Consider the following 24,430-nt stretch of genomic DNA (forward strand, 5'->3'; position numbering starts at 1 on the left):
GAAAGCAGAGTATTTTATCATGGTTTTTGCTTCACTGGCTTAGAATAAATTAAAAGTCAACTTGTGCCAGAAAAAAAAAAAAAAATTGGCCCACTGGAAATCCTCAGGTAAAATACACAGAATAAAGTGAGGCAATAGGCAGCTGAGTTAATGGCATCAAATGAAAATGTCAGAAAGATGGCTTGGCACCTGTAACTCAAGTGGCTAGAGGGCCAACCACATACACAGGAGCTGGCGGGTTCCAATCCAGCCCGGGCCTGCCAAACAACAATGACAACTACAACCAAAAAATAGCCAGGTATTGTGGCGGGCGCCTGTAGTCCCAGCTACTGGGAGGCTGAGGTAAGAGAATCACTTAAGCCCAAGAGTTTGAGGTTGCTGTGAGCTATGATGCCACAACACTCTACCCAAGGCCACGACACTCTACCCAAGGCAACTGCTTGAGACTGTCTCAAAAAAAAAAAAAAAAGTCAGAATTATATAGAGCAGTTTTCCCCCCAACAAATGGCTCTCCTTACTTTCCCCTCCTTAACTCCTAGGATCCAGGGGAGAAAAACAGTAGTAGTAGTATCCACAACAGGAACTGAGTGGGGAAACAGTTAACTCGAAGACCACAGAGAAAACCTCAGAAACACTAACCACGATAAAAACAAAAGAGACCAAGGGGCCACTTTAAGTAATTTTAATGATTATACACAGAAGCTGTTTATGTAGCAGCAAAGGGAGGCATCACCATTTGCAGCTTGCCTCCACAGCTTCATTACCTCTTTCATTAGTGACCAGTAATACCTCCTTTCAGGTAGGGAAGGAATGTTCAAGTCAACTCTGAGCCATCCACTCAGGTCAGCAATGTGCCGAGAAGTCCTTCAAAGTTGTCCTACAGACAGCATGTCCTTTGAGTGTCTGAGAGTTGGCAGAAGCGATCTGAAAGAAAACCAGTGAAAACAAGGCATATAACCAGGACTGTACCACAGGGACTTAATGTAGAGTGTCTAGAAAAGAAGCCACTCAAAGGAATCTAATGGAGGTGACGACCAGCACAGACTGCAGTTTCTATAGGTCCCCACCACAGAAGAAAGGGATGCCTGATGGAATGGCAATGCATATAATTTAAGAAGTCAAAAACAGACCAGGCACAGTGGCTCACACCTATAATCCTAGTCCTCTGGGAAGCCAAGGCGGGAAAATCACTTGAGCTCAGGAGTTCAAGTTCTTGCCTCATTAAGAGCGAGATCCTGTCTCTACTCAAAATAGAAAAACGGCCAGGCGTGGGGGTGCACACCTATAGTCCCAGCTACTTAGGAGGCTGAGAAAAGAAGAAAACAAGACAGGTCACAATAACAATAAAAACAAAAATAAGCAAATGGAGACGCCTATAAGGGATTATTTCCAGATCAATCACATTGCTAACTAGTAGGAATTACTCATCTTAGGCTATTCCTAGGTAATATGAAGCAAGAACAGAATGGAGTGGGATCACAAAGCCCTGAGCCAGAAAACTAGTTGTGTTGTTCTAAGTTTTTGTCAGATGGACAGAATATGGAAGGACAGTTCGCACAGGAACAGAAATGTTTTGAGTGAGGATAATATTTCCCGGCCAGTCCACACAAGTTACATGCCAGGTGAATGAGCTTCCCTCAGCTGCGAGCCATGAGACATACCTCTCGTGATGTAAGAGGGAGGTGACAAATAAGAACAAGGACAGAGAGCAGACTAGAGGTGAGGCACTCTGAAATGGGGAGAAGAACATTACACTGATGAAAGTCAGAAGGAAAAGAACCACACTCTCTGGGCCTCTTTTTCTACTTGCTTTGGCAATGGAGGCCCGTTCACTGTCTATGGCAAATGTATCTTGCTCTGTAAGCCTATATCTTGTCCTTAATCTGTAAACCTACCTTTCTCTTCCTCAATAAACTTTGTTCCATGCTTGCCTTAGGGGAAAATAAAAGAATCACACTCTTTGTCTCTCCCTTCTGTGAATGTTCCAGAGTCGGGTGCTAAAGGAGTTACCTTTGCTCCTCCCTACCTCATTAGGTAGTCCACATCCTACCTACTGCTGGTTCAGGGATAAAGTGGACAAGAGAACCACAAGAAAGGGAAAATGTCTGGAGCAAACCTGTGGCAATGTGAGAAGAGAAGGAAGAACAGGAAAAGAGAATAAAGGAGGAATATTTCCCATTAAAGGGGGAAAAGAAGCCACAGTCCTACAGCTAAATCTTCTAGTCCAGGGAAGAGAAAACGAGCACATGTAAGCCAGGGATGCCTAGGGCACCCAAGGTCACAAAGGGCATGTTCATCTCTGACAAAGAATGCTCTCAACTCACTCAAAATCACTTAGACACCTCCTGGCTTCATCCAGCAAGAAACTACATGCCACTGCACACTCCAACTGCACCAATTTCCAGAAGGAACCCTTTCAGCAGAAGAAAAAGGTAAGAAAAACAAGAAGGCATTAGTTGGGAGAAGTCTAAAATTCAATCCAAAGTGGCCTTCCATTGTAAGTTCAGAAGAGACTTTTTTTTTTTTTGTAGAGACAGAGTCTCACTTTATGGCCCTCGGTAGAGTGCCATGGCCTCACACAGCTCACAGCAACCTCCAACTCCTGAGCTTAAGCGATTCTCTTGCCTCAGCCTCCCGAGTAGCTGGGACTACAGGCGCCCGCCACAACGCCCGGCTAGAGAAGAGACTTTTATTTCACTAAAATATTTCTCTGGGAAAGAAATTTTTCCCAAATTATCCAAATCAATACTTATTTTGCAGTACAAGCCAAAAGCCCAAAAGGACACTTTACCTTTACAAGCACATAGTCCCCAGGCTGGGCTCTGATCCTGAGTCCAGGGTTAGTGACATCCTCCATCTCTGCATCAGGGAAGATCACCTTAAGATTTCCATCATTCCGGCCATATAGGTCATTGGCAGAGCGTTTACTGAGCTGCAGAAAGAAATGAGTTTATAAATTTGTCACAATCATAAATTCTTGGAGGGAAAATTGTGCCTTCTATATCTGTCTCAGACCCCCAGAACATTCCTTCATCAAGGAATCACTGAAGACTCAATATTTACTGCTGATTTGCCAACAAAGACAGTGTATAGCAACAATAGAAACTCTGTGAAGTTTTGCTCATTATATTTTAATCAATTAGTCTTTGTAGAATTGCCTTCTGTAGGAATGGATCCCCAACAGGGCTAAAGCCAAGGACTTATGGGTGATGCATTTGGCAAAATGACTTTCACTCAATCCACTCACCAGTCTACCAGTAATCACTCAAGACTGTTCTGAGGTTATTTAGCCCCATTACTTGCCCCTACTGAATAGAGAGACTTGAAGGTGGAGTCTCCATCATAACCTGTGGGAGACAGGGCCAGGAAGGAAATAAAACCATTTTTGCCTGTAATCCCAGCACTCTGGGAGGCCAAGGCAGGTTGATTGCCTCAGTTTAGGATTTTGAGACTAGCCTGAGCAAGAGCAAGACTAGCCTGAGCAAGAACAAGACTAGCCTGAGCAAGAGCAAGTCTCTAAAAATTAGCCAGGCACAGTTGTGGAGGGCACCTGTAGTCCCAACTACTTGGAAGGCTGAGGCAAGCTTGAGCCCAAGCGTTTGAGGTTGCTATGAGCTATGATGCCACAGCATTCCACCAAGTGCTGACTCTGTCTCAAAAAAAAAAAAAAAAAATTTTTGATAGGATTAACTTCTAGAATATACAGTTAGTTGTCTTTTTCTTCTAGCCATGATAAAATGACAAGAACCAAATTTACCCTCCAGCCTTAAACAACCAGGAAATTGGGCAAAATATATGAAACAACTATTTTTAGATATTAGACAAGAATTCACACAAGACTGTGACCTGTGAGGGAAGGCAAACAAATAAAGTGAGCCCTCCAGTCAGTCTGCTTCCTGCCAGAAGGCACATACCAGATCAGAGCATGTGAAGCAGGGAGACCTCAGGCAAAGCTTGAGGTCTAGAGATGAAGGAGCTAAACAGAAAAAGAACTCTAGGCCGGGCATGGTGGCTCACTCTGGAAGGCCAGGCGAGTGGATTGCTTGAGCTCACAGGTTCAAGACGAGCCTGAGGGCGGCGCCTGTGGCTCAGTCGGTAAGGCGCCGGCCCCATATACCGAGGGTGGCGGGTTCAAACCCGGCCCCGGCTGAACTGCAACCAAAAAATAGCCGGGTGTTGTGGCAGGCACCTGTAGTCCCAGCTACTCGGGAGGCTGAGGCAAGAGAATCGCTTAAGCCCAGGAGTTGGAGGTTGCTGTGAGCTATATGATGCCATGGCACTCTACTGAGGGCCATAAAGTGAAACTCTGTCTCTACCAAAAAAAAAAAAAAAGACCAGCCTGAACCAGAGCAAAACCCCATCTCGGAAAAATAGCCAGGCATTGTGGCGGGCGCCTGTAGTTCCAGCTACTTGGGAGGCTAAGGCAAGAGAATCACTTGAGCCCAAGAGTTTGAGGTTGCTGTGAGCTGTGATGCCACAGCACTCTACCCAGGGCAACATAGTGAGACTGTCTCCAAAAAAAAACCTCTAGAAATATGCACAGATCCCCTTTATTCTTTGCTAAATACTAAGACATGCATGAGTAGAGTAAAACTCCATGAAATCAGGCAAAGAAAGTAACCTAGGAACTGTCAGTCAACAGTTCCTGGAGTTCACATGGAGCTGAGAACCATCTAACCTACCATCAAATAGTCCTCTCACTGGTTTCTTGGGACATTCAGTAGCAATTTCTGAGGGAAGGCCATACCTTAGCAATGAGGCTAAACCATCTCTAAAATAAAAAAGCTTTTCTTAGGTCAGGTGCAATGGGTCATGCCTGTAATCCTAGCACTCTAGGAGATCAAGGCTGGATGATGCCTTGATCTCAGGAGTTTGAGATTGGCCTGAGCAAGAGTGAGACCCTCTCTTTACTAGAAATAGAAAAATCAGCCAGGTATTATGGCAGGTGCTTAATATTCCTCTGGGAAGAGTTTGAGGTTTCTTTTTTTTTTTTGTAGAGACAGAGTCTCACTATAATTATGGCCCTGGGTAGAGTGCCGTGGCATCACACAGCTCACAGCAACCTCCAACTCCTGGGCTTAAGTGATTCTCTTGCCTCAGTCTCCCGAGTAGCTGGGACTACAGGCGCCCGCCACAATGCCCGGCTATTTTTTGGTTGCAGTTTTGGCCGAGGCCCGGCCTGAACCCGCCACCCTCGGTATATGGGGCCGGCGCCTTACCGACTTAGCCACAGGCGCCTCCAGAGTTTGAGGTTTCTATGAGCTATTCTACCCAGTGTGACATAGTGAGACTCTGTCTCAAAAAAAAAAAAAAAAAGTATTAGAAAACAAAAAACAACTTGTATACATAGACAAACACACACCACACACACACAGGGCCTCACCCCCTCCACCAACACCAGCTGGGTACAACCCACAGAGGTCGTGTTGACTTTCGTTGCTTCTTCTCGGAATACTGTGATAAGTTCCTCCAAACGTCTTAATTTTACCTCTTTTGGGACATCATCCTTCAGCCTGTGATATGCTCGTGTTTTCTATTTAAAAAAGGAGATGGATATCAGTAAGGACGTGTAGAATCCATTCCTAAGGCACAGCGGGAAACCATGTTCATTCTACCTGCAAGTTACAGACACCTCTACAGAAACCTAAGCCAGAGCCAAGAGACTGCTCTAGCTCTAGGAGCATTCCAAGAGAAAAATACAATGGAGTCACATTTTTGCAAGGGTTAAATTCGAAATTTAGCACATGAAAATCATAGACTCAAAATTACTCTTGATAACCACCCTAAGGTTATGATACTCGCTTTGCCCAAGGGTACACATTATGCTAAACAACTCATACTAGGTTATTCAGCAGCAGTATTTGTAAGGACACAAAAGGCAAAGCATTAAATATTTATTAATAGGTAACTAGTAAAATAAATGACACTTTATCTACACAATGGACCATTATACAGCTGTTAAACAGAATGGTATCTACTGATAAGAATTATTCTCCAAAATATACTTCTGGCCAGGAACAATGGCTCACACCTGTAATCCTAGCACCCTGGGGGGCCGAGGCAGGTGGAATGCTTGAGCTTAGGAGTTAAAGACCAGCCTAAACAAGAGTAAGATCCCATCTCTACTAAAAATAGAAAAAAAAAAAAAAAATAACCAGGTATTGTGGCAGGCCTGTAGTTCCAGCTACTCTGGAGGCTGAGATAAAAGGATCACTTGAGCCCAGGAGTTTGAGGTTGCTGTGAGCTATGAGGCCACGGCACTCTACCTAGGGTACAGAGTAAACTCTGTCTCAAAAAAGAAGAAAAAAAGTTACAATGAGTATCGCCTAACTACAACAAGAATGGCTCATATTAAAAAGTCCCAAAACAACAGGTGCTGGCATATAGATGCAGACAGAAAGGAACTTTTATACACTATTGGTGGGAATGCAAACTAGAGCAACCTCTATGGAAAACTGTACAGAGATACCTCCAAGAACTGAAGGTAGACCTACCATCTGATCCAGCAATCCCACTGCGGGGTATATACTCAAAAGGAAAAAGGTCATTTTACAAAAAAGACACCTGTACTCGAATGTTTACAGCAGCACAATTCACAATCATAAATATGTGGAAACAGCCCGAGTGCCCACCAATATATGAATGGATTTTAAAAATGTGGTATATGCATACCATTTAAAAAATGGTGATCTGGGCGGCACCTGTGGCTCAGTGAGTAGGGCGCCAGCCCCATACACTGAGGGTGGTGGGCTCGAACTGGCCCCAGCCAAATTGCAACAAAAAAATAGCCGGGTATTGTGGCGGGCGCCTGTAGTCCCAACTACTCAGGAGGCTGAGGCAAGAGAATCACCTAAGCCCAAGAGCTGGAGGTTGCTATGAGCTGTGACGCCATGTACCTCGCCACCTACTGAGGGTGAGATACTAAGACTCTGTCTCAAAAAAAAAAAAAAAAAAAAATATGGTGATCTAGTATCTTTTTGGACAACCTGAAGGGAACTGGAAAACATTCTTTCAAGTGAAACCTCACAAGAATGGAGAAACTGGCTTGGCACCCATAGCTCAGTGGTTAGGGTGCCAGCCACATACAACAGGGCTGGTAGGTTCAAAACCAGCCTGGACCTGCTAAACAACAAAATAGTCGGATGTTGTGGCAGGTTCCTGTAGTCCCAGCTACTTGGGAAGCTAGTCAAGAGAATTGCTTAAGCCCAAGAGTTTGAGGTTGCTGTGAGCTGTGACGCTACAGCACTCTACTGAGGGTGACATAGTGAGACTCTGTCTCAAAAAATAAATAAAAAATAATAATAAAAATGAATGGAGAAACAAACGCATGTACTCAATACCAAGTTGGAACTAATCAACACTTAAGTGCACACGTGGAAATAAACCTTAATGAAAATCAATCTGGGGGGACAGGGAGGAGGTGATGAGTAAATGGGTACAGTGCACACTATCTGGGTGAAGGGCACGCTTACATGTATAACTTTGACTCAGTTTGTACAAAAACGAAGTATGTAAACATACATAACCCCTAATATTCTGAAATTTAAAAAAAGAAGTATTGACACAGTAATCTTTTTTCCTCAAATTGCTGAATTGAGTCAAATAGTTGAGTTGATTAGAAAAATGAAAAAAATAAGTGAATAGTAGGCATCTATGGTTTCTCCAGGACTCTACCCTGCTATCTTTTCTCCCCAATTGTCTCCCCTTAACCCCAAACTGGTCAAGAATTATGTCAGTCCTTCCCCACCCCAGGACTGACCTGTCTCATGCTGTAGGCAAAGAGGAAGCCAGTGTTGTACTGAACTTCCCGGAGCAAGGACACTGTCTGGAGGTGATCCTCCTCCGTCTCACCACAAAAGCCAGCAATGAAGTCGCTGCTGAGGCTCACACCTGCGACACCCAACAAAGGACAAATGACAACAGGTTACTGCTGCTTAGAGAAGCCTTTGGCATTTGTGGATTACAGAAAGAAGGATTACAATTATAAAGGCCTTCTCTAAGGGACTCAAGATCCACTGAGCCCAGGAGTGTGAAATTGCAGTGAGCTATGACAATACTACCACACTCTAGCTTGGGCAAAAGAGTGAGACCTGGTCTCAGAAAATAAAATGTCCCATAGGACTATTCACCCATCTACAAGGAAAATAAAACAGCCATTATAAAGGAAGAGAGATGGGCCTGCTCATCTATTATCTTGCACGCCAGAAGTTAGCTTCTCAGACTGCATTGCTCTCAGCACTAGAAAAGGTATTTTCCCTTCAAATGCTGGATTTAGGAACATAATAGGAGTCCACATTTTCAAATTGGTCCTGCTTTTACTAGTGAAAACTCTGCAGTACCTCACCCTGAATTTAGTTTGACACAATGGCCACTTAAGACAATAGTAGCAATAACTACCAGTTACTGAACACTTACTAAATACATTTTACTACCTAATTATCCCAACACTCCAATAAGGTGACTACTATTAGATCCATTTTATAGATAAGGAAACTGCAGCTCAAATAAATGAACATTCTTATCTGGTATCACACAACCCATGTAACAGTGGAGAGTGACCCAAAGCCAGTACCGCTAGCTTCCACATTACTGTGCCTCAGAATAGAAGTACCAGTGCATAATACAAGTTATAATTATCAGAAATTAGAAACATGAGAAAACAAAATAGACATTCTCGACCAAACGTAAATTAAAATACGACAGAGTAATTTTATTAGGAGGAAGAGGGGGGAGATGAGGGATAAGGGTTATGATAACAAAAAAGGAATTATCTCTAAAATTTAGAGATAGCACACTCTGCCTCTATAAAAAACAGAAACATTTGCTGGGCATGACAGTGCATACCAGTAGACCCAGTTACTCAGAGGCTGAGGCAAAACGATCCCTTGAGCCCAGGAGTGTGAGGTTGCAGGGAGCTATGATGACACTACCATACTCTAGCCTGGGCAAAAGAGACCTGGTCTCAAAAAATAAAATTAAATAAACAAAATTTAAAATAAAATAGGCTGGGTATAGTGGCTCACACCTTTAATCCTAGCACTCTGGAAGGCCAAGGCAGGTGGATCACCTGAGCTCAGGAGTTCTAGACCACCCTGAGCAAGAGTGAGATGTGGCCTCTACTAAAAATAGAAAAACTAGCTGGGGGCTCGGCGCCTGTAACTCAAGTGGCTAAGGTGCCAGCCACATATGCCAGAGCTGGTGGGTTTGAATCCAGCCCAGGGTTGCCAAACAACAATGACAACTACAACCAAAAAACAGCTAGGCGTTGTGGTGGGTGCCTATAGTCCCAGCTACTTGGAAGGCTGAGGCAAGAGAATCACTTAAGCCCAGGAGTTGGAGGTTGCCGTGAGCTGTGATGCCACCGCACTCTACCCAGGGTGATAGCTTGAGGATCTGTCTCAAAAAAAAAAAAAAAGAAAAAAGAAAGAAATATAAACTAGCTGGGCATCATGGACAGCACCTTTAGTCCCAGCTACTGGGGAGGCTCAGAAAGGAGGAATGCTTGAACCCAAAAGTTTAAGGTTGCTGTGAACTAGGCTGATGCCACAGCACTCTAATCAGGGTAATGGGGGAGGAGAAGAGAAGGGGAGGGGAGGGGAGGGGAAGGGAAATTGCAGTGAGCTATGATGACACCACTACACCCTACTAGCCTGATTGACAAAGTAAGACCCTGTCTCAAAAAAAAAAGTTTGGAATAGTGTCACAAGGAAATACCAAAGCTGTTAGTTTATTGGTAGTTTGCTGGCTGCCCATATCTAACCAAGGAGACCGTGGTCACTGGTAAAAATAACATGCTTAGCAAAATACATTCTTTAAACATACTGGGAATAGACTCTCTGATATGGTGAATTAACTCCACATAAGCTTCTCTTGAATATCTGTAATAAAGAACAAAAAGAAAAGGCCTACATGAACCAAACTTTTTTAAATAGATAACATCTTTTTTAAAAACATAACACGATGAGGCTGACCATAGTGGCTCACACCTGTAATCCTAGCACTCTGGGAGGCCAAGGCAGGTGGATTGTTTGAGCTCAGGACTTGAGTCTAGCCTAAGCAAGAGCAAGACCCCTTCTCTACTAAAAACAGAAAAATCAGGTGGGCATTGTGGCAGGTGCCTATAGTCCCAGCTATTCGGGAAGCTTAGGCAAGAGGATGGCTTGAGCCCAAAAGTTTGAGGTTGCTGTGAGATATGTTGCCAGGGTGACAAAGAGAGACTATCAAAAAAGAAAAAAAAAAAAAGGGCAGCGCCTATGGCTCAGTGAGTAGGGCGCCAGCCCCATATGCCAAGGGTGGTGGGTTCAAACCCAGCCCTGGCCAAAAGGCAACTAAAAAAAAAAATAGTGGGGCGTTATGGTGGGCACCTGTAGTCCCAGCTACTCGGCAGGCTAAGGCAAGATAATCACTTAAGCCCAGGAACTAGAGGTTGCTGTGAGCTGTGTGACACCCCAGCACTCTACCGAGGGCAACAACAACAACAAAAAAAATACTATGAATTCCCACACATAATCGCTCTCATCCACATGGCACAGCAAAAGTATAGGTTAAATTGGGTGCAGTGACTCAAGCCTGTAATCCCAGCACTTGGGAGGCCAAGGTGGGTAGACTGCCCAAGCTCACAGATTCGAGACCACCCTAAGCCAGATCGAGACCCCACCTCTAAAAAAAAATTAGCCAGGCGTTGTGGCAGTCATCTGTAGTCCTAGCTACTTGGGAGGCTGAGGCATGAGGATCACTTGAACCCAAGAGTTTGCAGTTGCTGTGAGCTAAAACCACACGGCACTCTACCGAGGGTGACAAAATGAGACTTTGTCTCAAAAAAAAAATAGACTAGGTGAAATTATCCAAAAGAGCCCTTTTGGCCAGGTGCGTTGGCTCATGCTTGTAATCCCAATACTTTGGGAGGCCAAGACAGGAAGATTCTTTGAGGCTAGGAGTTTGAAACCAACCTCAGCAACAAAGGGAGACTCCATCACTACAGAAATAAAAATGCAGTTGGGCGTGATGGTGTGCAACTGTAGTCCTGAGATAGGGAACCAGCAGGCACTACTCAATAAGGAATCACTGAGACCCAAGCCAACTTCTCTGATGAAACAGGAAGCAGTGAAGAAACAATCTAAAACCAGCTAGAACCAAGATGGTCAAAAAAAAATCACCTCAGGTTATCCTCAGTGCTCATTATACCCTGCTTATAACATATAAACAAACTAAAGGAAACTCCCACCAGCACCACAACAACTTATAAATGCCATGGTACCTTCAGGAAGTTACCCTATATAGTTTAAAAGGGGACGGGAACCTCTGTTCTGGGGGGAACTTCCCACCCCTGTCCCAAAAATCCTATGAATAATCCTCCTTCTGCTTTACATAAAATTAAACAGAAAGTACAAAATAAGACCCCAGAACCTCACTAAGTGCTATTCTCTTACTCTTGAGATAGAGAGCCACTGCTCTATCTATAGGGCAACCTCCCTTTTTCCCCTTTCTTACTTCAATAAATTTGCTTTTGCCTTACTTCATCAGCTCCTTTTTTTTTTTTTTTTGCAGTTTTTGGCCGGGGCTAGGTTTGAACCCGCCACCTCCAGTATATGGGGCCAGCACCCTACTCCTTGAGCCACAGGTGCCGCACAACGTCAGCTCATTCTTGAATTCTTTCCAGCGTGAAGCCAAGAACCTACTTCCCAGAGTGCTAGGATAGCAGCTGTGAGCCACGGCACCTGGCCGTAGAGCCTATGAATTTTTAGCTCTAGGAAAGAAACTACTTTTTTTTAAATTATTAAATCATAGTTGTGTACATTAATGCAATTGTGGGGTACAATGTGCTGGTTTTATATAGAATTTGAAATACTTTCATCAAACTGGTTAACATATAGCCTTCACGGCATTTTCTTAGTTACTATGTTAAGACATTTATATTCTGGGCGGCGCCTGTGGCTCAGTGAGTAGGGCGCTGGCCCCATATGCCAAGGGTGGCGGGTTCATACCCGGCCCCGGCCAAACTACAACCAAAAAATAGCCGGGCGTTGTGGCGGGCACCTGTAGTCCCAGCTACTCGGGAGGCTGAGGCAAGAGAATCGCGTAAGCCCAAGAGTTAGAGGTTGCTGTGAGCTGTGTGAGGCCACGGCACTCTACCCGAGGGTGGTATAGTGAGACTCTGTCTCTACAAAAAAGAAAAAAAAGACATTTATATTCTACATTTAGTAAATTTCACATGCACCCTTGTAAGATTCACCATAGGAAACTACTTTTTTTTTTTAACTTTCAATTGTTTTTATTTTTTCAGAGATAGAGTCTCACTGTCACCCAGGCTGGGGTACAGTGGTCCAAATGTAGCTCACTGTAAGTTCAAATTCCTGGGCTCAAGTGATGTTCTTGCCACAGCCTGTACTTGGCTCATTTGGGGGTGTTTTTTGTTGTTGTTGTTGTTGTTTTGTAATAAGGCCAGGCATGGTGGCTCACACCTGTAATCCTAGCATTCTGAGAGACTGAGGCAGGTAGATTGCCTGAGCTCACAGGTTCGAGACCAGCCTGAGCCAGAGCGAGACCTCATCTCTAAAAATAGCTGGGCACTGTGGTAGTCCCAGCTACTTGAGAGGCTGAAGCAAGAGAATCGCTTAAGCCCAAGAGTTGAGGTTGCTATGAACTATGATGCCACAGCACTCTACCAAGGGCAACAAAGTGAGACTTTGTCTCAAAAAAAAAAAAAATTTTTGTAGAGATGAGGTCTCACTTTGTTGCCCAGGCTGGTCTTGAATTCCTGATGTCAAGTGATCCTCCTGCTGACTTGGACTCCAAAAGTGCTGGGATTACAGGCAAAAGCCAATACAGCAGCATAAACTACCCTTTTTTTTTTTTTTAAATAGCCTTTTTTGTTTAACTCATAAATCAGGACAGATTAAACAGTGAAGGGATCTCTAAAATGCTTTGCCACTGTGGAAAACAAGGCAAAGTGCTAGCTCCATACAGCCTGCTTTGGGACACATTCTGCCTTCACTCTAACCTCTGCAATATTTATTTGGCAGGCCCGGGCTAGGTTTGAACCCACCAGCTCTGGTGTATGTGGCTGGTGCCCTAGATGCTGATCTATAGGTGCCGAGCCTTGGCAACATTTATTAATCCCAAAGAAAGTGAGATATAGAGATACATTTAAATTCTAAGACCTTTCTAAGCACTGAAATCAAGAAAAAAATAATAATAAATTCTAAGACCTAACAAAACTTTGTAATGTTAAAAGTTAAAAGAGTAACATCTCAAATAGAGTGCACCAAATAGGCTTAATAAAAAAACATGCTGGCTCGGCGTCTATGGCTCAAGTGGCTAAGGTGCCAGCCACATACACCTGAGCTGGCAGGTTCGAATACAGCCCGGGCCTGCCAAACAACAATGACGGCTGCAACCAAAAAATAGCCAGGCGTTGTGGCGGGCACCTGTAGTCCCAGCTACTTGGGAGGCAGAGGCAGGAGAATCATGTGAGCCCAGGAGTTGGAGGTTCCTGTGAGCTATGATGCCCCGGCACTCTACCCACGGCGACAGCTTGAGGATCTGTCTCAAAAAAAAAAAAAAAAAAATTGTTAAACAAGTGAAAATGAGAGACACGGTCCTTAATCTATGTTTATGGAGTAAGAAGAAGCGAATTCCAGTGTCCACAGGCTGACTCACACAGTAAACATTTACTAAGCAGCGACTATGTGCCATGCTCTATACTACGTTCTTAGCAACACAGATACTGTTTCATCATCAAGGAAACATGAAAAGGTGTGGGATATCCTTTTCCCAAGAATGTCTGACCCTCTCCGCATGGACTCCAAAACACGACTGCTTCCACTCTGAGCTGGCAGATGGATCTGTTTACAGATGTTGTCTCTCTCATGAATCAGCTGCAGAACCTGATCAAATAGAACAAATTATGGGTAATCAAACTCTCACCCAAGAATCTTGTAAAAAGGAATATCACTGCTTCTCCTCCAAGGTTAATTTTCAAGCATTTAAGAGGCTGATTAAATCAAATGTCAAGCCACCTTCTATCTGTCCCAGACATTTTACTTGCTGACACCTCCGCTTTTAAAGAGTGAAGGGAAGAAAGCAAGCAGAGATCAGATTCAAGCAATGAGGCTACACATAAGCAGTGCTGACAGAAGGGTCAACCGACAAAAAAGGAAAAAATGGCATTTCTATCATCTAGCTTACAAGCTAGTAACTTTAAAAGATACCACAAGGAATTGAAACTAGGAAAAAATATTTGAAAACATATTGACAAAAGATTTGAATCCAAAATACATAAAGAACTTTTACAACTCATAAGCAAATAATCCAAGGGGGAAAGGTAGGAATGGGGGCCAAAAGACAGACATTTTGCCAAAACAAAAAACCTTCAGAGGTCACGTACGGGGGTTACTCCGTGTGAGGCACCATGCTAAGTACCTTTGCCTGTTGCAGGCACACCTCCGAGATACTGTGGGTTTGGTTCCAGACCACCACAATAAAGGAAATATTGCAATAAAGCCAGTCACACAAAACGTTTGGTTTCCCAATGCAAATAAAAGTTATGTTCACATTATACTTTACTCTATTAAGTGTGCAACTGCATTATGTCTAAAAATAACCAGGTATACACCTTAATTTAAAAAGACTTTATTGTGGCTCAGCGCCTGTGGCTCAAGCGGCTAAGGCACCAGCCACATACACCTGAGCTGATGGGTTCGAATCCAGCTTGGGCCCGCCAAACAACAATGACAACTACAACCAAAAAATAGCCAGGCATTGCGGCGGGCGCCTGTAGTCCCAGCTACTTGGGAGGCAGAGGCAGGAGAATCGCTTGAGCCCAGGAGTTGGAGGTTACTGTGAGCTGTGATACCACAGAACTCTACCCAGGGTGACAGTTTGAGGCTCTGTCTCAAAAAAAAAAATAGTTTATTGCTAAAAAGTGCTAACAATCACCTGAGCCTTCATTAGTAAGTCATAATTATTTTGCTGGAGGAAGGTCTGGCCTTGATGTTGATGCTAATGATAGATCAAGGTGGTGGTTGCTAAAGATGGGGGTGGCTGTGACAATTTCTTAAAATCAGACAACTATAAAGTTTGCCACATCTACTGACTACTTTTTCACAAAAGATTTCACTATAGCATGCAATGTCATTTCACAGCATTTTACCCACAGTAGACCTTCTTTTAAAACTGAGTCAATCCATGGCTCGGTGCCCATAGCTCAGTGGTTAGGGCACCAGCCACATACACCAGAGCTGGCAGATTCGAACCCACCCTGGGTCTGCTAAACAACAATGACAACTACAGCACAAACAACAACAAAAATAGACAGGCATTGTGGCGGACGCCTGTAGTCCCAGCTACTTGGGAGGCTAAGGCAAGAGAATAGCTTAAGCCTAAGAGTTTAAGGTTGCTGTGAGCCGTGGTGCCATAACACTCTACTGAGGGCAACATAGTCTCCAAAAAAAAAAATTGGAGTCAATCCTTCCAAATTCTGCCACGCCATTATCAACTAAGTTTATGTAATATTCTAAATACCATGTTGGCATTTCAACAATATGCATAGACTCTTCACAAGGAATAGATTACATCTCCAGAAACTATTTTCCTTGATCATCCTCATCTGTTAAGCTTTATCATGAATTGCAGCAATTCAGTCACATCTTCAGACTCCATTTATTTTTTTTCTTTTTGTAGAGACAGAGTCTCACTTTATGGCCCTCGGTAGAGTGCCGTGGCATCACACAGCTCACAGCAACCTCCAACTCCTGGGCTTAAATGATCCTCTTGCCTCAGCCTCTGGAGTAGCTGGGACTACAGGTGCCCACAAGGCCCAGCTATTTTTTTTGTTGCAGTTCAGCCGGGGCCGGGTTTGAACCTGCCACCCTCGGTATATGGGGCCGGTACCTTACCAACTGAGCCACAGGCGCACCCCCCAGACTCCATTTTTAATTCTATGAATAGTCTGCTATTTCCACCACAGCTGCAGTGACTTCCTCCACTAAAGTCTTGAACCTCTCAAAGTCATCATGAGGGTTGGAATTAACTTCTTCTAAACTCCTTTTAATGTTGATATTTTGATCTCCCATGAATCACAAATTTTCTTTTTTTTTTAATATAGAAACAGAGTCTTACTTTATCGCCCTCAGTAGAGTGCCATGGTGTCACACAGCTCACAGCAACTTCCAACTCCTGGGCTTAGGCAATTCTCTTGCATTAGCCTCCCAAGTAGCTGGAACTACCGGCACCCGCCATTAACGCCCAGATATTTTTTTGGACAGGGCTGGGTTTGAACCCTCCACCCTTGCTATATGGGGCCAGCGCCCTACCCACTGAGCCACAGGCGCTGCCCATCACAAATGTACTTAATGGCATCTAGAATGGTGAATCCTTCCCAGAAGGTTTTCAATTGACCTTGCCCAGACCCATCAAAGGAATGACTAACAATAGCTACAGCCTTACAAAACGTATTTCTTTGTTTCAACAAAACGTATTTCTTTATTTTTTTTTTATTTTTGAGACAGAGCCTCAAGCTGTTGCCCTGGGTAGAGTGCTGTGGCATCACAGCTCACAGCAACCTCCAACTCCTGGGCTCAAGCGATTCTCCTTCCTCCACCTCCCAAGTACCTGGGACTACAAGCACCCACCACAATGCCCAGCTATTTTGGGGGGTACAGCCATCATTGTTGTTCAGCGGGCCTGGGCTGGTTCAAACCCACCAGCTCAGGTGTATGAGGCTGGTGCATTAGCCACTTGAGCCATGGGTGCCGAGCCTATAAAATATATTTCTTAAATAATAAGACTTAAAAGTCGAAATGATTCCTTGATCTATGGGCTGCAAAAAACGATGCTGTGTTAGCAGGCATAAAAAATAATGTTAATCTCCTTGTACATCTCCATCAGAACTCTTGAGGCCTCGGCACATTGTCGATGAGCAATATTTTGAAAAGAATTTTTTTTTCTGAGCAGTAGGTCTTGACTGTGGTTTTAAAACAATCAGTAAACTATGGGCGGCGCCTGTGGCTCAAAGGAGTAGGGCACCAACCCCATATGCCAGAGGTGGCAGGTTCAAACCCAACCCCAGTCAAAAACTGCAAAAATATATATATATCAGTAAACCATACTATAAATAGATGTGCTACCATCCAGGCTTTCTTGTGCCATTTATAGATCACAAGCAGAGTAGATGTAGCAGAATTCTTAAGGGTTCTCAATGGTAAATGAGCTTTGCCTTCAACTTAAAGTCACCAGCTACATTAGTTGGAGAGTCAGCCTGTCCTCCAAAGCTTTGAAACCAGGCATTGACTTCTCTCTAGCTATGAAAGTCTTACATGGCACCTTCTTCCAATATAAGGCTATTTCATCTGCATTGAAAATCTATTGTTTAGTGTAACCACCTTCATCAATTGTTTTAGCTAGATCTTCTGGATAACTTGATGCAGTTTCTGCATCAGCACTGGCTACTTCACCCTCATGTCAGTGAGATGGCTTATTTCCTTATATCTCACAAACCAAACAGTGCTAGTTTCAAACGTTTCTCCTATAGTTTCCTCACTGCTCTAAGCCTTCAACTGAACTGAAAACAGTTAAGGATTAGACCATGGCTTAAGGGAATATTGTGGCTGGTTTGAGCTTCTATCCATACCACTACAACTTTCTCCATATCAGCAATAAGACTCTTTCTTTTTTTCTTTTCTTTTTTTTTTTTTTTTTTGAGACAGAGCCTCAAGCTGTCACCCTGGGTAGAGTACCATGGCCTCAACCTCCAACTCCTAGGCTCAAGTGATTCTCCTGCCTCTGCCTCCCAAGTAGCTGGGACTACAGGCACCCACCACAACGCTCAGCTATTTTTTTGGTTGCAGCCGTTATTTGGCCGGCCCGGGCTGCATTCGAACCCGCCAGCTCAGGTGTATGTGGCTAGTGCCTTAGCTGCTTGAGCCACAGGTGCCAAGCCAAGACTCACTTTCTTATCATTTGTTTGTTCGCTGGAGTGCACTTTTAATTTCCTCTGGGAACTTTTCTTTGGTATTCACAATTTGGCCGTTTGGCACAAGGAGCCTAACTTTGGCCTATCTCACATTTTGACTTGCCTTCACTAAGCTTCATCATTTCTACCTTTTAATTTCAAGTAAGAGATATACAACTCTTCCTTTCACTTGAACACTTAGAGAGTTTTATAGGGTCATTCATTGGCTTAATGTCAATATTGTTGTGTTGCGGGAAATAGGGAGGCCTGAGGAGAAGGACAGATGGAGAAACAGCTGGTTGATTAAGGTCACCATCTTAAATAAGGATGGCCAATGGTGCCCCAAGACAATTACATTAGTAACTAATCACAGATCACAGACCATCATAACAGATATAATAATAATAAAACTTAGAAATTTGATGAGGATTACCAAAATGTGAAACAAAGACATGAAGCAAACACATGCTATTGGAAAAAAAGGTGCCATGTGGAAAAAAATGGTGCTGACAGACTTGCTCAACACAGGGTTGCCACAAACCTTCAATTTGTAAAAACCACAATATCTGTAAAATACAATAAAGCAAAGCACAATAAGACATGGTATGTCTGTATGTCAAATTTATAACAACCCAAAACAGGAGGTAAATAACCCCATTTTACAGACGAAGATGAAAAGTTGAAAAGACAGCACACCAGCTGGTAAAGCAGTGGAAGAGTTGGGATTTGAACCCAGGTCTGTATGAGGATAAAGTCTTGACTATTTCCCACCACACCACACTGCCTTCCTTCCTGTCCTCCCCAGATCACCATTACCACCACCACCATTACCACAACAATGCAGCTGTCCACCTTGTAATAAAACCTCTCTCTGTACAGCCCTCTTAGTCCCACAGGTAGTCTTGACCTCCCATTCAACACATATCAGTCCTACCTCCATCCCTACCTCTTTATGGGCCAACAGGTCCAGAGAGTAACCCAGCAATACACCATAGGATCCCCCAGCAGAACTCAAGGTCTGATACCATTTTATCACAGCTAACTTAGCTGCTGACACCTACCTCATCAGGAAAATCCTTGGGGTGGGGAGAAGTGAAACGAATCCTCATTTCAGGATCTACTCTGGAGACTTGATCCAGAAGGTGAGCAAAACGAAGCCCCCCTTGTTTAGTTTTATAGTTAGTGGTAAAGCCACGGCTGAGGTTGGTAGACACTGCATTGTTGAATTGGACCTCTGAATTGTCTCGAAAACTATTAACATTTTGACCAAGAAGTGTCACTTCTTTCAGCCCCTAAAAAAGAGAAATATATTGAAAGAGACTAGCTGGGTGTAGTGGCTCACACCTATAATACTAGCACTCTGGGAGGCCAAGGAACGTGGACTGCTAGAGCTCAGGAGTTCAAGACCAGCCTGAGCAAGAATGAAACCCCCATCTCTACTAAAAATAGAAAAACTAGTCAGGTGTGGTGGCAGGTACATATAGACCCAGCTACTTGGGAGGCTGAGGCAAGAAGAATGCTTAAGCCTAAGAGTTTAAGGTTGCTGTGAGTGAAACTATGTCTCAAAAGAAACAAACATTATGGGCAGCAAACCAAAGGTACATCCAAGTATTTCTCTCTTGCCAGGCATAGTCCTAAACTTTTACAACTTAGAAAAAGCACAAGATGCAAAATTAGAAATGTTATTCTCATCTAAACTTTTTACCTGCTCAGAAAGCTTCCTCACTTCCTCTAGAATGGAGGTAACAGTCCGACTCCTCTCCCGGCCACGTGTGAAAGGAACAATACAGTAGCTACACATGTTGTCACAGCCTCGCATGATTGACCTGGGGAAGAAAGTACCAGAACTTAGTAACAGTAGCCAGGTATCCTGAATGCAACCCAAGGAGCAGGTCACAGCTCCCATGGCATTCATTACTCTTTGGTTCTAAATTCTCTTGTCACTACAATCACATTAGACCAATTTGAGATCTCAGAAGCACCTAAAGCAAAGATTTCCTATCTTTAAAAAGTGGTATCTAATCACAGAATATAAACCCGACCGTAACTGGCAGATACAGCAGTTAGCCTGAAGAAGGAACAGAGTCCAGACTTACCACACCTGGACTTTCTACTGCTTTTGTTTTTTTTGTTTTTGTTTTTTTTTTTTTGAGACAGAGTCTCATTGTGTCGCCCTCGGTAGAGTGCAGTGGCCTCACAACTCACAGCCTCAAACTCTTGGGCTTAAGCTATTCTCTTGCCTTAGCCTCCCAAGTAGCTGGGACTACAGGCATCCGCCACAACGCCTTGGTTGCAGTTATCATTGTTGTTTAGCATGCCCGGGCCGGGTTCGAACCCACCAACCTGGGTGTATGTGGCTGGCGCCATAACCACTGAACTATGGGTGCCAAGCCAAGAGCCAGTTTTTAGAAATAAACACACATTATCACAAAGGAAAAGGTATAAAAATGATATACATCAACATACTAGTGCTTATCATTAAGTAGTGGAAGTACTATATAGGTAATTGTTACTTTTCTTTTTTAGTTTCTTCCTTATGGTTTTCTATCTATTCTGCATATTTTTCAATAAATATGAATGATTGCATAACCAATTTTTTACTTTTTCTTTTTTTTTTTAAAGATCCAGAGAAAAAATGTTTAAATCAGAAAAGTTCATGGCGGCACCCATAGCTCAGTTGGTAGGGCGCCAGCCACATACACTGAGGGTGGCAGGTTCGAACCTGGCCCAGGCCAGCTAAAACAATAATGACAACTGCAACCAAAAAATAGCTGGGCATTGTGGCAGGCACTTGTACTCCCAGCTACTTGGGAGGCTCAGACAAGAGAATCGCTTAAGCCCAAGAATTTGAGGTTGCTATGAACTGTAATGCCACGGCATTCTACCCAGGGCAACAGCTTGAGACTCTATCTCAAAAAAACCAAAAATAGAAAAGTCCAAGACATTTTTAAAACAAAAAAGTAAGAGTATACAATAGTTTACTGTATTGTGGCAGGGGGCTATAGTCCCAGCTACTTGGGAGGCAGAGGCAAGAGAATCGCTTAAGACCAAGAGTTGGAGGTTGCTGGGAGCTGTACTGCCACGGCACTCTACCCAGGGCAGCAGCTTGAGACTCCGTTTAAAAAGAAAAAAAGAAGGGCTGTGCCTGTGGCTCAGTCAGTGGGGCGCTGGCCCCATGTACGGAGGGTGGCGGGTTCAAACCCGGCCCCGGCGAACTGCGGCCAGAAAATGGCCGGGCGATCTGGCGGGCGCCTGTGGTTCCGGCTGCTCGGGAGGCTGAGGCAGGGGAATCGCTTGAGTCCAGGAGTTGGAGGTTGCTGTGAGCTGTGTGAGGCCACGGCACTCTACCGAGGGCCATGAAGTCAGACTGTCTCTACCAAAAAAAAAAAAAAAAAAAAAGAATAGTTTACTATAAACTGAGTAAAAAAGAGAGAGAGAGAGGGGACAGGCACAGTGGCTCACACCTGTAATCCTAGCATTCTGTGAGGCAGAAGCAGGTGGATTGCTTGAGTTCAGAGCTTGAGACCAGCCTGAGCAAAAGCGAGACCCCCATCTCTACTAAAAACAGAAAAACTGAGGCAAGAGGATTACTTGAGCCCAAGTTGGAGGTCACTGTGAGCTATGACGTCATAGCACTCTACACAGGGCAACAGCTTTAGACTTTGTCTCAAAAAAAAAAAAAAAAAGGGCGGCGCCTGTGGCTCAGCGGGTAGGGCGCCGGTCCCATATGCGGGAGGTGGCGGGTTCAAACCCAGCCCCGGCCAAAAAAAAAAAAAAAAAAGAGAGGATAGGAAAGACTCTATATAGGTATTACAAATGAATGTGGGATGAATATTTATGAAAGGATTATATAAGAAACTGTAAGTCAAGTGAGGTGGCTCACACCTGTAATCACAGCACTCTAAAGAAGCCAAGGCAGATGACTCACCTGAGCTTAGGAGCTCAAGGAGCAGGGCCCCGGTCCCATATGCCGGAGGTGGCAGGTTCAAACCCAGCCCCGGCCAAAAAAAAAAAAAAATATATGGCTCGGGCGCGCCTGTGGCTCAGTCGGTAAGGCGCCGGCCCCATATACCGAGGGTGGTGGGTTCAAACCCGGCCTCGGCTGAACTGCAACCAAAAAATAGCCGAGCATTGTGGCGGGCGCCTGTAGTCCCAGCTACTCGGGAGGCTGAGGCAAGAGAATCGCTTAAGCCCAGGAGTTGGAGGTTGCTATGAGCTGTGTGATGCCATAGCACTCTACCGAGGGCCATAAAGTGAGACTCTGTCTCTACAAAAAAAAAAAAATATATGGCTCATGCCTATAGTCCCAGCACTGTGGGAGGCCAAGGCGGGTGGATTGCCTGAGCTCAGAGGTTCGAGACCAGTATGAACAGCAGTGAGCCAGAGTAAGACCCCATCTCTACTAACATCAAAAACATCACCAGAGGAAGACAAAAAAGAGTACTTCAAACGAAGAAGAATGAACAAGGAAGTTGAAATTAAAAATTAAAAATAAAAAAAAATAAAAATAAATTAGCCAAGCAGGTGCCTGTCGTCCAGTTAATCAGAAGGCTGAGAGAGGAGGATTGCTTGGGCTCAAGAGTTTGAGGTTGCTGTGAGCTATGGTGACTCCACAACATTTTTTCAGTGATTCTATCTCAATTAAAAAAAAAAAAAAGGCTTGGCGCCTGTGGCTCAAGTGGCTAAAGGGCCAGCCACATACACCTCAGCTGGCGGGTTCGAATCCCAACAACAATGACGGCTGCAACCAAAAAATAGCTGGGTGTTATGGCGGGCACCTGTAGTCCCAGCTACTGGGGAGGCAGAGGCAAGAGAATCACTTGAGCCCAGGAGTTGGAGATTGCTGTGAGTTGTGATACCACAGCACTCCACCCAGGGCAACAGTTTGAGGCTCTGTCTCAAAAAAACAAAAACAAACAAACAAAAAAAAAAACTATAAACATAGCTGCTTTTGAGAAGTGGCTTAAGAGAGGGGATAATGAATGTGAGAGTCTCAACATATCATTTTTTGTCTTTTGTATTTTATACCATGTGCATGTATTACTTGGGTAGAGTGCCATGGCATCACAGCTCACAACAATCTCCAACTCCTGGGCTTAAGCGATTCTCTTGCCTCAGCCTCTCTCTTGCCTCAGCCTCCCAAGTAGTTGGGACTACAGGCAACCGCCACAATGCCAGGCTATTTTTTGGTTGTAGTTGTCATTGTTCTTTGGCAGGCCCGGGCTGGATTTGAACCCGCCAGCTCAGGTGTATGTGGCTGGCACCTTAGTCACTTGAGTTCCAGGGGCTGAGTCTACTTTTTAATGTAATAAAATTAACACGCTATTTCTCTAAGTGAGAAAGAAAGGAAGAGGCTCTCTACCCATCTCTTGCATAGTGACTCACACGAAAGCAGAAGTGGCACTGGGGCTTGTCTGAACTGGCATAACATCGGCATAGGTCTCATCCAGAGAGAGCAGCACATTGGCAGCTTGCTGGCCTGACTCAGCAACAGCCAGCAGCCGAGGAAGGTCCCGATAGGCATCTGGACCAGCCAAAAGATCCACCATTTTCTCCCTGTTGAGGATCTCCTCCTTCAACCTCTCAGCCATGCAGCCTGCAGGGGTTAAGAAACAAGTTCCCAAATTCATCTGGTTTCACACCTTCTTCTCATTACAAATTATCTCTGGCTTGAATGAGAAACCAGGGCACAGAAAACTTCTTTCAGAGTTTAGTATCATCCTTCAAATTTGACCAAAACACTCACAGCACTGGATGTGGCATCTTTCTATATAAGAAAACCACAGGGGCTCGGCATCTGTGGCTCAAGTGGCTAAAGCACCAGCCACATACACCTGGCTGGTGGGTTCAAATCCAACCCAAGCCCACCAAACAACAATGACGGCTGCAACCAAAAAATAGCCAGGTGTTGGGTGGCACCTGTGGCTCAGTCGGTAAGGCGCCGGCCCCATATACCGAGGGTGGCGGGTTCAAACCCGGCCCCGGCCAAACTGCAACCAAAAATAGCCGGGCATTGTGGCGGGCGCCTGTAGTCCCAGCTGCTTGGGAGGCTGAGGCAAGAGAATCGCTTGAGCCCAGGAGTTGAAGGTTGCTGTGAGCTGTGTGAGGCCACAGCACTCTACCAAGGGCCATAAAGTGAGACCCTGTCTCTACAAAAAAAAAAAAAAATAGCCAGGTGTTGTGGCGGGCGCCTGTAGTCCCAGCTACTTGGGAGGCGGAAGCAGGAGAATCACTTAAGCCCAGGAGTTGGAGGTTGCTGTGAGCTGTGATGCCCCGGCACTCTACCCAGGGCAACAGCTTAAGGCTCAGTCTCAAAAAAAATAAAAATAAAAATGAGCTAAAAGGACCAAACATGGTGGCTAATGCCTATGATCATACACTTGGGGAAGACTAGGTGGAAGGATCGCTTGAAGCCAGGAATTAGAGATCAGCCTCTGCAAAAGCGAGACCCCAGTCTCTACAAAAAATAGAAAAAATTAA

At 44.4% G+C, this 24,430-nt stretch overlaps 1 protein-coding gene across 1 annotated transcript in view; it reads right to left on the reverse strand.

Moving 5' to 3' along the window:
* Nucleotides 1-667: 667 nt before the first annotated feature.
* The window catches only part of CDK5RAP1 (CDK5 regulatory subunit associated protein 1), a 32,212-nt gene continuing 8,449 nt past the window's right edge, over nt 668-24,430 (reverse strand). The window contains 9 exon segments of the mRNA XM_053574603.1: nt 668-924; nt 2,792-2,932; nt 5,384-5,533; nt 7,760-7,890; nt 9,823-9,878; nt 13,789-13,886; nt 19,012-19,242; nt 19,656-19,776; nt 23,336-23,546. Coding sequence (XP_053430578.1) covers nt 844-924; nt 2,792-2,932; nt 5,384-5,533; nt 7,760-7,890; nt 9,823-9,878; nt 13,789-13,886; nt 19,012-19,242; nt 19,656-19,776; nt 23,336-23,546 — 1,220 coding nt within the window. The 3' untranslated portion in view covers nt 668-843.

This window comes from Nycticebus coucang, chromosome 21 (genome assembly GCF_027406575.1).
Source record: "Nycticebus coucang isolate mNycCou1 chromosome 21, mNycCou1.pri, whole genome shotgun sequence".
Lineage (NCBI taxonomy): Eukaryota > Metazoa > Chordata > Mammalia > Primates > Lorisidae > Nycticebus > Nycticebus coucang.